The sequence below is a fragment of the Crinia signifera genome, chromosome 11 (genome assembly GCF_055691185.1).
Source record: "Crinia signifera chromosome 11, ASM5569118v1, whole genome shotgun sequence".
Lineage (NCBI taxonomy): Eukaryota > Metazoa > Chordata > Amphibia > Anura > Myobatrachidae > Crinia > Crinia signifera.
In genome coordinates this window covers 52,980,117-52,993,211 of record NC_139227.1, presented here as the reverse complement: position 1 = coordinate 52,993,211, position 13,095 = coordinate 52,980,117, and the positions used below count along the sequence as shown (strand labels likewise).

General features: G+C 49.5%; 1 protein-coding gene across 1 annotated transcript in view; it reads right to left on the bottom strand.

Annotated features, from left to right (window-relative positions):
• Positions 1 to 13,095, bottom strand: part of GLG1 (golgi glycoprotein 1) — a 38,254-nt gene extending 25,159 nt beyond the window's left edge. The window contains exon 1 of the mRNA XM_083164932.1: positions 12,639 to 13,095. Coding sequence (XP_083021058.1) covers positions 12,639 to 12,917 — 279 coding nt within the window. The 5' untranslated portion in view covers positions 12,918 to 13,095. The remainder of the gene's footprint in view (positions 1 to 12,638) is intronic.

The following is a 13,095-nucleotide window of genomic DNA, read 5'->3' as shown; positions in this document are numbered from 1 at the left end:
CTCAGGACCGCCCTGTCCGCATGGAAGATAAGGAAGGGAGGTTTCCATGAAAGAGCCGAAAGATCAGAAACCCTCCTAGCAGAAAAAAATTGCCAGGAGGAAAACTGTTTTTACAGTAAGCCACTTAAGATCCACTGACTGTAATGGTTCAAAGGGTGGTTCAATGCCTGTAATACTAGTGTAAGATCCCAAGGCATGGTAGGAGGAGTATACGGTGGCTGGAGATGTATTACTCCTTGAAAGAAAGTGCGAATATCTGGTAAAAGTGCAATTTTTCTCTGGAACCAGACCGATAGGGCTGAGACCTGGACTTTCAGGGATGCCAGTCCAGTCCCATGTCCAGACCTTTCTGTAGGAAAGCCAAAATCCTTGACAATTTGAAAATTTTTGGATTGTACTTTCTGGTGGTACACCAAGAAAAGAAAGTGTGCCAAATCCGGTAGTAAATTCTGGAAGATGACTGTTTACGAGCATGGATCATAGTTCTAGCCACTCTGGAGGAAAACCCTTTCTGCTTTAGTAGGGTAGTTTCAAGCGCCACGCCGTTAAAGACAGACGCTGAGGGTCCGGGTGTAAGCAGGGACCCTGGGATAACAGATCCTTCCGAGGTGGCAATGGAATGGGGGGCTGGTGAGACATCTGTTGCAGATCCACGAACCAAGGCCTGCGTGGCCAATATGGGGCTATCAGAATTAGATTCCCGCGTTCCAGTTTGAATTCCCTGACGATCCTGGGGATCATGTTGACAGGAGGAAATGCATAAGGGAGATGAAATCTCCATGGAACTGTTAGAACGTCTGTGAAGTCGGCTAGAGGATATCTTGTCCTTGCTCCGAACCTTTCCACTTTGCGGTTGTGTCTGGACGCCATCAGATCCACGTCCGGCACGCCCCAACTGTCTGTCAGAGTGGCAAAGACCTCTGGGTGGAGAGACCACTCCCCCGGATGAATGTCCTGACGGCTCAGGAAGTCCGCTTCCCAGTTCAGGACACCCGGGATGAAGACAGCTGAGAGTGCCAGAAGATTCTGTTCTGCCCAAGTCAGGATTCTGGACACTTCCTGTAGGGCCGCCAGACTTCGAGTGCCCGCTTGGCGGTTTATGTACGCCACAGCCGTGGCGTTGTCGGAGCGAATCTGTACTGGCCTGCCTTGGAGCAGGTCCCTTGATCCGACCAGGGCGTTGTAGGCTGCCCTCAATTCCAGGACGTTGATGGATAGTCTGGATTCTTGCACTATCCACACACCTTGCAAGGATTGGGATTCTATTACTGCTCCCCAACCTCGCAAGCTGGCGTCGGTTGTGAGGACCAGCCATTCGGTGAACCAGAATGGTCGGCCTTTTGACAGGTGTTGCGTTTGAAGCCACCACTGGAGGGATTCCTGGACTTCCTGTGTCAGTTGGAAGGAGGTAGTCCTGATGTGATGAGTCAGGCCGTCCCACTTCTTCAAGATGAGACGCTGAAGACGGCGAGAGTGAAACTGGGCCCACTCGACCATGTCGAAAGTGGACATCCGGCCCAGGATCTACATTGCCCAATGGGCCGTGACCTTTGGGCTTAGAATGAATTTGCAGATGTGCTCTTGTAAGGCAGCACTCTTGTCCGCTGGAAGAAACAGCCTCAGGGCCTTGGTGTCCAGAAGAGCTCCCAGGTGCAACATGCATTGCGATGGAATCAGAGTGGACTTTCCCCAATTTAAGAGCCACCCATGGTCCTGTAAAATTGCAATTGTTGTTTGCAGATGCAACAGCAGGATTTCCAGAGACTTCGCCACCAGCAAGAGGTCGTCCAAGTAAGGGAACACTCGGATGCCCTGCTGGTGGAGGAGGGAAGCCATTACCGCCATGATCTTTGTGAAGATTCTTGGGGCAGTGGCTAGTCCAAAAGGTAGGACCCTGAATTGAAAGTGCCTGTTTTGGATCGCGAACCTCAGGTACTGTTGGTGTGCTGGAAGGATGGGAACATGGAGGTACGCGTCCCGAATGTCCAGGGAGACCATGTAATCTCCAGCTTCCAGTGCCAGAATTATTGATCTCAATGTTTCCATCCTGAACTTGGACACTCTGACTGACTTGTTGAGTGCCTTTAAGTTCAGAATGGGTCTGAACGTCCCATTTGGTTTTGGGACTAGGAAGAGAGTTGAGTAAAAACCCTGTCCCATCTGGTGGGAAGGTTCCGGAACAATAACCTGAGACCGTAGCAGAGACTGCAATATTCTTTGCAGATGGTCTGCTTTGAAGGGGTCGTGTGGGAGGCCAATGCAAAATAAGTTTTTGGGTGGCGTCCTTTTGAAGGTGGCGTCCTTTTGAAGGATATGGAGTAGCCCCGAGACACCACTTCTCTCACCCAGGCGTCCTTTGTTGTGGACAGGACCTGTTGTGTGAAGTGAAGAAGTCTGCCTCCCACCTGGGGCTCTCCCTGCGGGAGGCCCGTCCCATCATGCAGATGGTTTGTCAGGCTTGTTTGGGGCCTGTCTAGCGGCCCAAGCCTGCTTTGGTTTTGCCTTACCGGGTTTATGTGAGGAGGGAGGCTTTGTAAAAGGCTGACCTCTGGCCTTTCCTTGAGGACGAAAGGACCGAAAAGGTAGTCCTAGGCTTTTGTGGGAGGGCCATCGGAAAGCACGCAGTTTTTGCTGCAGCCAAAGAGGCTACTATTTTGTTTAGTTCCTCTCCAAAGAGTGTCTCACCCTTAAAGGGTAGTAACTCCAGAGTCTTTTTGGACTCCAAATCCGCCTTCCAAGGCCTGAGCCAAATGATGCGGCGTGCTAAAACCGAGCTAGCTGATGCCTTGGCTGCTAGTGTGCCTGCATCGGACATGGCCTCCATAATATAGGAAGCTGCTTGTTTAATATGGTGTTTAATATGGTGGATGCACCGTTTAGCATTTTCAGATGCATCCTGTGTAAGCTCCTCCTCCAATGTTTGAACCCACGGGAGAATAGCCTTAACTGCCCAGGTTGCTGCTATGGTAGGCCTTTGAACAGCGCCAGTGTAAGAAAACGTGGCCTTAAGAGCCTGTTCCAGCCGCCTGTCAGTCTGGTCCCCAAGATTGGACCCAGATGAAACAGGTAAGACCGAAGGTTTTACCAGTCTAGTAACATGGGGATCCACTGATCTCCCATGGTTTGCAGTCCTCTGGTGGGAGGGGGTATTTGTTTAGAACCCTCCGTGGAATGCTGGCTTTTTTGCCTAACGCTTCCCACTGATTTGTCCTAATTTCAGATAGATAATCAGAATGTGGGAACTGGGCCTTAAGGACCTTTTGTTTTTTTAAAGACATCCTTGGTCTTTGCGACTGGTTCTGGCTCCTCCGAGTCAAAACTTCTTTGATGGCATGTATTAGGGCTGTTACATCAGGAGTTTCTGCTTGAGAAGCAGGAGTATCCATAGGCATGGGATCATCCTGATCATCATCTAAATTGATGTCGTCACCAGTATTGTCGACATCATCCCCACCATCATCAGTGTCATCCTGTGTATCCGCTAGCAACGGAGTTAGCAGGGGTCTACTGGGCTGTACAGTCTGAGGCAGCAGCCTATGCATGGCTACCGTGGTCTGTTGCAAGGTCTGCACCGTGGTCGACAGGGCATCCACCCAAGGTGGAGGGGGCTGGACTACAGGGGGTGCAATAGTAGCGGGCAAGCGGTCCACAAGAGTACCCAGCAATTGTTGGAAGGCTGCCCATGGGGGTTGTTGTTGTGGGACTACTGTGGCAGAAGACTGCGCAGAAGGGATAAAGCAGTTGACACACAGGCCATCCTTAACAACATCCATATCAGACAGGCCTGCAGCACAGCCCTTGCAGGACAAGAGCTGAGGAGATTCTGTCTGCTGACGCCCTCGTTTGGACATGGTGTAAACACACTGACAATGAGAGCTTACAGTGCACAATAGGATAATTCACTAAGGAAAACCATGTGCTATGTGATCAATGAGGTATTACCTCAGTAATAGAGATAAAGGGACAGATTACTGACGGAAGAAGAGGGAGAAATCTAGCACAAGTCACATACACACTTTTAGTCAGGAAAAGACTACCTCACCCTGTGTCAACCGCTTAACTCTATGGAGAAAAGTGGGAATGAGGGTGGCTGTGAAAGCAGCTACTAAACCTGTAGGCGATTTCACAGGGGAGAAGTGTGCCCGCTATCTGGAAGTGCTGCTGCAGAAATGGCGCCTGTCCGAGAGAGGGGGGGCGGACACATAAGCTACAGCTTATGGAACGGCAGATCCTTAGTGAGATTGGCGCCAAAGCTGGGGGAGGGACTGCAGACCCGACGCCGCCTCCCCTTGCTGGACTTCCCCCACCGGGGCTATATGGAGCCGAGTAATAATGGGGTCCCCTCTGCGCTCAGTCCCCGGTGGTCTAGTGGGGTCCCGGGCCGAAACCTGTACCCACGCCAGCTACCGCGCACGTCTCCCTCGCTATCGCGGTATGGCAGCGGTTTGCGCTCCTATTGGAGCCTTACCTGCCCTCTATTCCAGCCACGCTGCCCGGGGGAGACCGTCGGCGGTGCTAGGCATCGTGGTCTCCCCCGCCGAAGTCCTCCGCTGACAGGCGTCGTGGATGGAGATGGCGCCGGGAGGGTGACGTAGCTGCGCGCTCCGCCGTCAGTGATTGACGGCGGTGAGCAGCCTCAGCCGCAAAGTGGCTTCTGCCGCTGAGGCAGCAGATTTAAATAGAAAAAGTGAGCTTTTATGGGGTTACCTCAGTGAGGTAACCCCCGCTGATATGAAGGTGCGTCTGCTTCCTGCAGGCACCAAACAAAAACTGGCTAGATGAGCCTGGAGGCGGGGCTGTAGGGGAGAGGGCCCAGGCATCCTGGGAAATCTTTAGAAGCTTCGCTGATTGGTGCCTCGGACTCCCTGGATCCACCTACAACCCCGATGTCCCCTGTGGGACCCATGGACCCTGAAAAGGAAATTCTTGCTTCCTGAGACAAGATCAGCCTCTCCTGTTTCATTGTCTTGGCATTGCCGGACCAGCATGCTAGTATGTTCCATTGGAAGGACCTTGAATGGAATCTGGCAAACTGCAGCGTCTCGAAGGTCGCTACCATTTTGCCCAGCAGCCTTACTCCCTGCCACACCGTCGGTGCAGGGGCCCGGAGAATTGTCAGTACCATCTGCCGAATCTCCACTGCTTTGGGGTGAAGAGAGAACACCCTGTGAAGGTGTGTGTCCAAGATAACCCCTAGGAACTGCAGACTATGCGTGGGTATTAGATGGGAAGGTTTAGCAACCAACCCTGTTCCTGCAAGAACTACGTCGCAACACTCAGGTGTTCCTGAAGTTTTCCTGCCGGCTCCGCCTTGAATAAAAGGTCATCCAAATAAGGAATAATTACTATTCCCCTTAGACGGAGAGCTGCAGCCATGACCGCCATCACCTTCGTGAAAACTCTCGGAGCCATTGCCAAACCAAACGGCAGTGCCTGAAACTGCCAATGGTCTTCTCCAATTGCAAACCTTAGGAGAGCTTGGTGACCCTTGAAGATGGGCACATGGAGATATGCATCCTGAATATCGACCGATGCCAGGAACTCTCCCGGTTCTATGCTCAGGAGCACAGAGCGCAGGGACTCCATTCGGAAGTGATCTACCCACAAGTGAAGATTTAAAGATTTTAAATTTAGTATGGGCCTGAAAGACCCGTCTGGCTTGGGGACAAGGAACAGAATTGAATAAAACCCTTGTTTTCTCTCTTCCTGGGGAACCGGAATTACCACTCCCTTTTGAGAGCCACAGCTGCTCCCAACAGAGCGGACCTCAGTGACGCTGACCGCGGCAAGGGTGTAGGGAGAAATCTCTTGGGTGGCGTGCCCCTGAGATTTATCCGGTAACCTTCGGAAATGATGGAAAGGACCCAAGGATCCACTATGGATTCTCTCCACCTGTCCCGAAAATGTAGGAGGCGACCCCCCACTCTGAGCCCAGAAAGGGGAGTCCCCGCCCCGTCATGAAGAGGACTTGTCATCCCCTTTGGCTGCATGCTTTTTTGTAAAGGCACCAAAGCGGCCTCTGGAAACCTTTCCTCTGCCGGCCTGAAATCTGCCACAGCCGGACTGTCCTCTGTTGGACGCCCCGCCCCGAAATGGCGGCCGAAAGGACGGCTTGAAAACTCCAAACTTGGAGCCTGAACTTTTGGAAGTGGTGGGAAGAAACGTACTCTTGCCCCCAGTAGCCTGCTTGATAATGGCTTCCAGCTCTGAGCCAAACAATAACTCCCCCTTGAAAGGCAAGTTTTCAAGGGACTTTTTAGACTCAGTATCAGCTTCCCAAGCCTTGAGCCAAAGAGCCCTTCTCGCAGACACTGAATTCACAGACACTCTGGACGCCATCTTAGCTCCTTCCTCACTAGCCTCACACACATACTCTGCGGCAGATCTCAATTTTTCTGCCAGAATAAAAGCCTCGGAATTTTGGTGGAGTAGCCCAGACAGCTCCTCCGCCCACTTAATCATGGCTTTTGTGACCCAAGCAGACACAATAATGGGTCTCAAGGTATAACCCACACCTTCAAAAATAGCCTTCAAACAGCCTTCTACTTTTTTATCCACCGGGTCCTTAAAGGCAGCACCCCCCTGGACAGGCAAGGCAGTGGCTTTAGACATTCTAGCAACTGATGCATCCACTAATGGGGCTTTTTCCCATAATTTGGTATGCGCCTCTGGCATAGGGTACATATTTGCATACCTCTTTGCCATCAACAATCTCTTATCAGGAGTTTTTCCTGCTTCATTTAAAAGAGATGACATTCCCTCATCAGAGGTGAAACACAGAGGGTCTCTGCGACTCTTTTTAAACACATAAAGGCCCATACACACTTGCCGATTTTCAGGTGAAAATCGGTCAAAACGGGTGTTTTGACCGATTTTCAGGTGAAAATCGCCTAGTGTGTATGGAGCAAAGATCACCCACTAGCGATGATGCGCGCTCCCGCATCATCGCTGTCAAAGTGGGTAATCTGCTGGTAAAACCAGCATGCCTGGCGATCATGGCTTCTTTTGGAACCATCATCGCTCAGTGTGTATGCGGCGAGTGATGATGGTCCAAAGAAGACATTCTGCTGGGCCGGCCTCCATTCCCCTGCTCCCTCCCCCTGTCCTGCTGATTTTACATTGCCGCGGCAATTGTACCCTCCCCCGCTCCCTCCCTCTGACCTGCGCTCGCGAGTCCCGTCCAAGTAGCCTAGGCGCTACTGCACTCCCCCCGCTGCCTCCCCCAGTGCCTCCCACAGTCATACTCACCCGCCCTGCTCCCTCCGGCCGTCAGTCCGTCCGTCCCTCAGTCACTCACAATAGAAGAAGCTGCTGGAGAAGCGCAGAAGCGCTGCTGCAGCTATTACAAGCGAGTACACTGCCACCAATGTTGTTTATGTATTATGCTGGTATTAACCAGCAAACCACTGGCCACCAATGTAATTATGTATTATGCTGGTATTAACCAGCAAACCACTGCCCACCAATGTTAAAAAAAAAAAAAAAAAAAAAAAAGAGCTAGTAATGTATACATCACTGGCGCAGGCCAGCGATCTATACGTTACTAGTGCCACTGGCCACCAATGGAAAAAAAAAAAGCTGGTAACGTATACATTGCTGGTGCAGGCCAGCGATGTATACGTTACTGGCTTATATTTTTTTTAAATTGGTGGACAGTGGAACTAGTAACGTATAGATCGCTGGCCTGTGCCAGCGATGTATAAGTTAGCGGATCCGCTGCCCACCAATGTAAAAAAAATGAGCCGCTAACGTATGCATCACTGGCGTAAAACGTTACTACTGCCACTGCCCACCAATGTTAAGAAATGAGCCGATAACGTATACATCGCTGACACGCCAACATTGTATACATTAGCAGCTCATTTCTTAACATGGGTGGGCAGTGGTGCTGGTAACATATACATCGCTGGCCTGTGCCAGCGATGTATACGTTACCGGCTCATGTTTCTTTTACATTGGTGGCCAGTGGATCCACTAACGTATACATCCCTGGCCAGCGATGTACAGAATATACATCACAGGCCAGCGATGTATACGTTACCTCCTCATATATATATATATATATATTTTTTTACATTGGTGGCCTCTGCTCCCACCCTTGGAATTCAAACCCGCCCATTATTTAAATAGCTTTTCTAATGAAAGATTTTCAGCACTCCTGAAAATCTCTTGCTCTTTGGGGAAAGTAGCTTAGTGTGTATGCATTACTTTGGTAAAAGATATATCTTTTAGAGATTTTGGCAAAGTCTTTTGAAATGAAAATCTTCAAGTGTGTATGGGCCTTAAGAGACAGGAGTCTTTTCCTCCTCTGCAAGATTCAAGGTCTGCTTAACAGCCACAATCAAATCCTCAATGCCTGAAGTTAAAGCCTCAGCTTCATCACTCATGTCCCAACTCCAGTTCTCATCACACCCACCATCATCATCATCATCCAAATCCTGAATAATAGGTGGTGTAGACACAGGGTGTCTAAGCACACTCTTATCAGAGGATTTTGTAAACTGCTCCATCAGGGCAGTCGTTTTATGAACTCCCTGAGCAGTATCCTGCATAGCCTGCAGCAAAATGGGGTCCCCCTGAGCCGGGGTAAGTGATCCCCCAGACACCTGAGACTATGTAAAATGGCCAGGAGACCCTATCAAAGAATCCTTCTGCCTATTCAAAGCCTCAGTAAGAGCATTCATAGATCTGCCCAGAGTCAAAGCCCACACAGGTTCAGCTATCTGTGGGAACAGCTTCACAGGCCGGCCATAAATCCCCCTGATCCTCATGTTCACATGTAAATTTAGCATCACACTTTTTACAGTAACTAAACATGTCCAGCGCTCCCTCCCACAGCAGCAGAAGTAAAACCCTCAGCCATGTATATAACACAATGCAAAATGAACAGGCACCGCACAGAGCAATGTATCAGAGTACTTATCTGAGCTGGTAATCCTGTCAGCGATCAGCGAGGGAAGCGCTTCTGTGAAGAGACTGGAGTCTGTGTAAAATCACCCTGTCAGCTCCGCAGCACGGTGAAAAAGGCGCCAAACACAGAGCAGGAAGAGACCAAGTCTCTGCCTCAGCAGGGAGACCAGCCCATCTGGTGCATTTCTCCCCCCTTGGCCGCTCCCGCAGTTGTCTCTCTCACCTCCTTGTACCTCCCTCAGTGGGACCACAATGGAGTTGTCCAGCAGCGCCGGACTCCTGTAAGGGACTTCACTTCCCTGGTGGGATTTCCGTCCCTAAACCCTTTAAGATGGCAGGCGCCATCGCAGGGGGTCCGTCCCCCACGTTCCCCGTCTGCAAGGAGCCGGTTAGGACACCCCCGTGGCCCAGGAAAGTCTCTATACTAAAGAGACTAAGCGCTGTGCAGATGGAATAAAAAGGTGTCCCTCTGTACACAGAGAGCTGATAGGACGCGCTTCTGTCAGCCTCTGCTGCGCTCTCAGTGTGTGTACACTTCTGTGAGAAGCGACACACTGGCAAACCTGCTCTAGCTAGTGCACTAATAAAATAATAAAAAGCGTAACTAATCTGAAAAAAAAAAATCCAAAGAAAAAACGCAGCTGCAGCACAGCATAGCACCCACTCCTGTGGGCACCTAAAACTAACTGAAGCATTATGGGATGCAGTAGGGAGGAGCCTGCTCCCAAAGAATTAGAAGCATAGGTGCCTGGCTCCTGCGGACTCTCCTACATACCATTGTGAAGCTGTGTCACCGGACCGGACGAAAGAGAAATAGTCATTGCAGCCCTGTCTACCTGGGTTTCAAATAAAAAACCTGTGCGATCTGCATACGATTTTGACTATATAGTCAAAATATAATTCTGATTGTACCCATGTGTACACAGTATAAGATTATGTGTGTAAACTGATCCCCCCCCCCCACACACACACACACACACCTGCTCTATGGGAATGTTTGATGCTAGGCAGGTTTAGCACCACTCTTATCTTATTCACCTCCCTATGGGGCCCAGTTACTATTAAATATTTGTGGCTAATTCCCCTAAAAATACCCGTTTTGGGGGGTTAGCCACAATTATTAAGTACCTGTGCAGCAATCCCTCCTGTCCTGATTGCAATCATATCCCTCATAGGTTTCTATGGGGGATGTGATACAGGCAGCATCACATCAAGGTCCTGGGCTACAGACCGTGGGATAGCACTGACTTTGCATGTGCAGACCTTTTGGAGCCACTGCAGGGAAATACATTCTGAAGAAGGATTGCATATTGCAATGTGCTCCTGGGAGGTAAATCCTGCCCGCGGGTCGTTAGGTCTTTTCTGAGATCCTACCTGCAGCAGGTAGGATCTGAGAAACAACCATTGTAGTGGGTGCGGGTCAAGATCGGATCGTGATCACATCAAGTGCCTTTTCTGTTCGGGTTGGCGGCTCAGTCAGCTCAAGAGCGGGTCTTGCATTCCTGTGATGACCAGCTCACGAGCAGCATCGTGCTGGTGTGTACCCAGCATAAAATGAAGACCACAAGCAACAGGAATGTGGAATACCAGGGAATGTATATATAGATATCTCTATCTGAAAAAGAGAGTGAGAAGGGCGCCTCCTAGTGCAGTATATAAATATAATTCTGTGAAGTAACCCTCCACCTGATAGATAGTTAGATAGCACCCCCCAAAATTAAAGGAGTACCGTAAACAGTGGTATCCAACTTTTAGCCTGATTTATTAGTCCTCCTACTGGCGGGAGTCATCCACAGGATCCTTATTCCTTATGTCTCATTTGTTATATATATGGAAGACAAGAATATACAGGAAGCGGGGAATAGTATAAACGCACATTCTGCAGACACTCCAGTACAGCCAGGGGGTGGAATAATATTGTCTTACCAAGAACAGGAGGACTACAATGGACACCAAAACCAAGATGATACCTTGGGTCAATCGCTTCAGTACCAGTAGCGAACAGATTACTAGAGGTGTCAAACGATATTGGCCTGTCATTAATACAGATAGGGAACTACCAGCACTCACAGACGTTCGACTGATGCCTGCCTATTTACGAAGTTTAAACCTTCGTGACCATCTTCTGAAATTGGACGTGTCTGAACTCACAAAGAAAACTAGGTCCCACCCACTTCTTGGCTAAACCTAATGGCTGTTACCACTGTATTGGGTGCACTACGTGTAGTTCCCTGTTGCCAGGTAACCACGTGGTGCATCCATACAGTGGCAAGAAATTCTATATCCAACATGTTATCACATGCACGACTAAATTTATAGTGTATGTGATTTTTTTGCCCCTGTGGTTTACTTTATGTAGGAAAAACTGATACTACCCTGCGTGAAAGGATGGCAAATCATAGAGCTGCCATCCGGGCCTCTTTGGCCACAGGTACTAGTGATCAGCCTGTAGCCCATCTCTGGGCTGAGGCTGGCCACACGATGGCTTCATTAAGGATTAAACTGATTGATCACCTACCTCCGTTAAAAAGAGGTGGTGACAGAAGTAGACTCCTACTACGCATTGAAAGCAAATGGATTATGAAATTGGACACATTGTCCCCCAAGGGACTAAATGAAAAGCTCGGCCTACATTGTTTTTTACGATATGTTAACATTGATGGTTGCCTATGATATATTAACTTTGATCCTTTTCAATATGCCTTCATTGTTGTAGTTATACAGGAATAATGGTACATTTAACTTTGTTTGATATCTCCTTGTTAAGTGATTACACTTTATAACTTTAAATATTGTAACAGATGCATTATAATGTATGTGGATGTCTTTTTAATTATTCCTCTCTGTGAGGGTATTTTTAATTGGTGTTAAGTGGAGGCAGGTGCCGGTGGTAATGGTGCAATGGCTGGGATAACACCTGCCCGTGCATGATTGCCACTGGGGCGTGACTGCGGGGTGTGCCGCTCCCCCATTGGTGAAGGTGTGTCTTGTGAATGTCTTTATATCTGATGTGTGGTCAATTGTACTTTGCTCCCTGATGACGGGGTATTCATCCCGAAACATGTCTGAATAAAGTTGTCTTTTCCTGCTACATAAAGTCTGGAGAGTGCCGCAGTTGCAGGCACTCCAGTACAGCCAGGGGGTGGTATAATATTAATAGGGGGATATAATACGTATACCAAATAATGTATAGAGGGGGCAGTATATATAATTTAGGGGCATACCCCTCCCGCACATCCTGCAGGCACTCCAGTACGGCCAGGGGGTGGTATATAATATTAGCAGGGGGAAATATATATATATATATATATATATATATATACACACATACACACACACAGTTTAATGTACTGTATGGAGGAGGCAGTATATACAATATAGGGGTATATAGCTCCCGCACATTCTGCAGGCACTCCAGTATGACCAGGGGGTGGTATTTTAGTAGGGGGATAATATGTATACAGTATAATGCAAAGAGGGGACAGTAAATACAAAATAGGGGTATATACCTCCCGCAAATCCTGCAGGCACTCCAGTAGGGCCAGAGGGTGGTATAATATTAGTAGGGGGATATATGTATACCATATAATGTATAAGTGGTGGTATATTAGTAGGGGGATATATGTATACCGTATAATGTATAGGGGGTGGTATATTAGTAGGGGGATGTAATATGCATACAGTATAATGTATAGAGGAGGCAGTATATACAATATAGGGATATGTACCTCCCGCACATCCTGCAGGCACTCCAGTACGGCCAGGTTGTTGTTCCAGGAGTTCTTGGGGCAGATGCGGGTGATGTCCTCCCGGCAGGCCTCCTCCTCGATCAGCCTTATGCCGGGGAGTCTCCGCGGCTGGGAGGCTCCAGGCTGAGCCGCCACTGCTCCGGCCGCAGCCACCTCTTGAGCCGCGGCCTGGGCCCTAACCTCCGGGCCCCAAAGCAGAACCAGGCCGGCGCTCAGCAGCAGGCACCAGCACAGCCGGACACGTCCGCAGGCCGCCATCTTGGGATCAGCAGCCAGTCACGGAGCTGCAGGCGCGTTCCCTGTCCACCGGGTAATGCCGGTGCGCGCACGTCGGGGCGACGAGGTACGTGGTCACGTCACAACCACACTGTGCCTGGCTTGCCCTCATCAAATGTGGTAGCTCGCTCCTCCGACATACACCCTGATTTCACTGCGG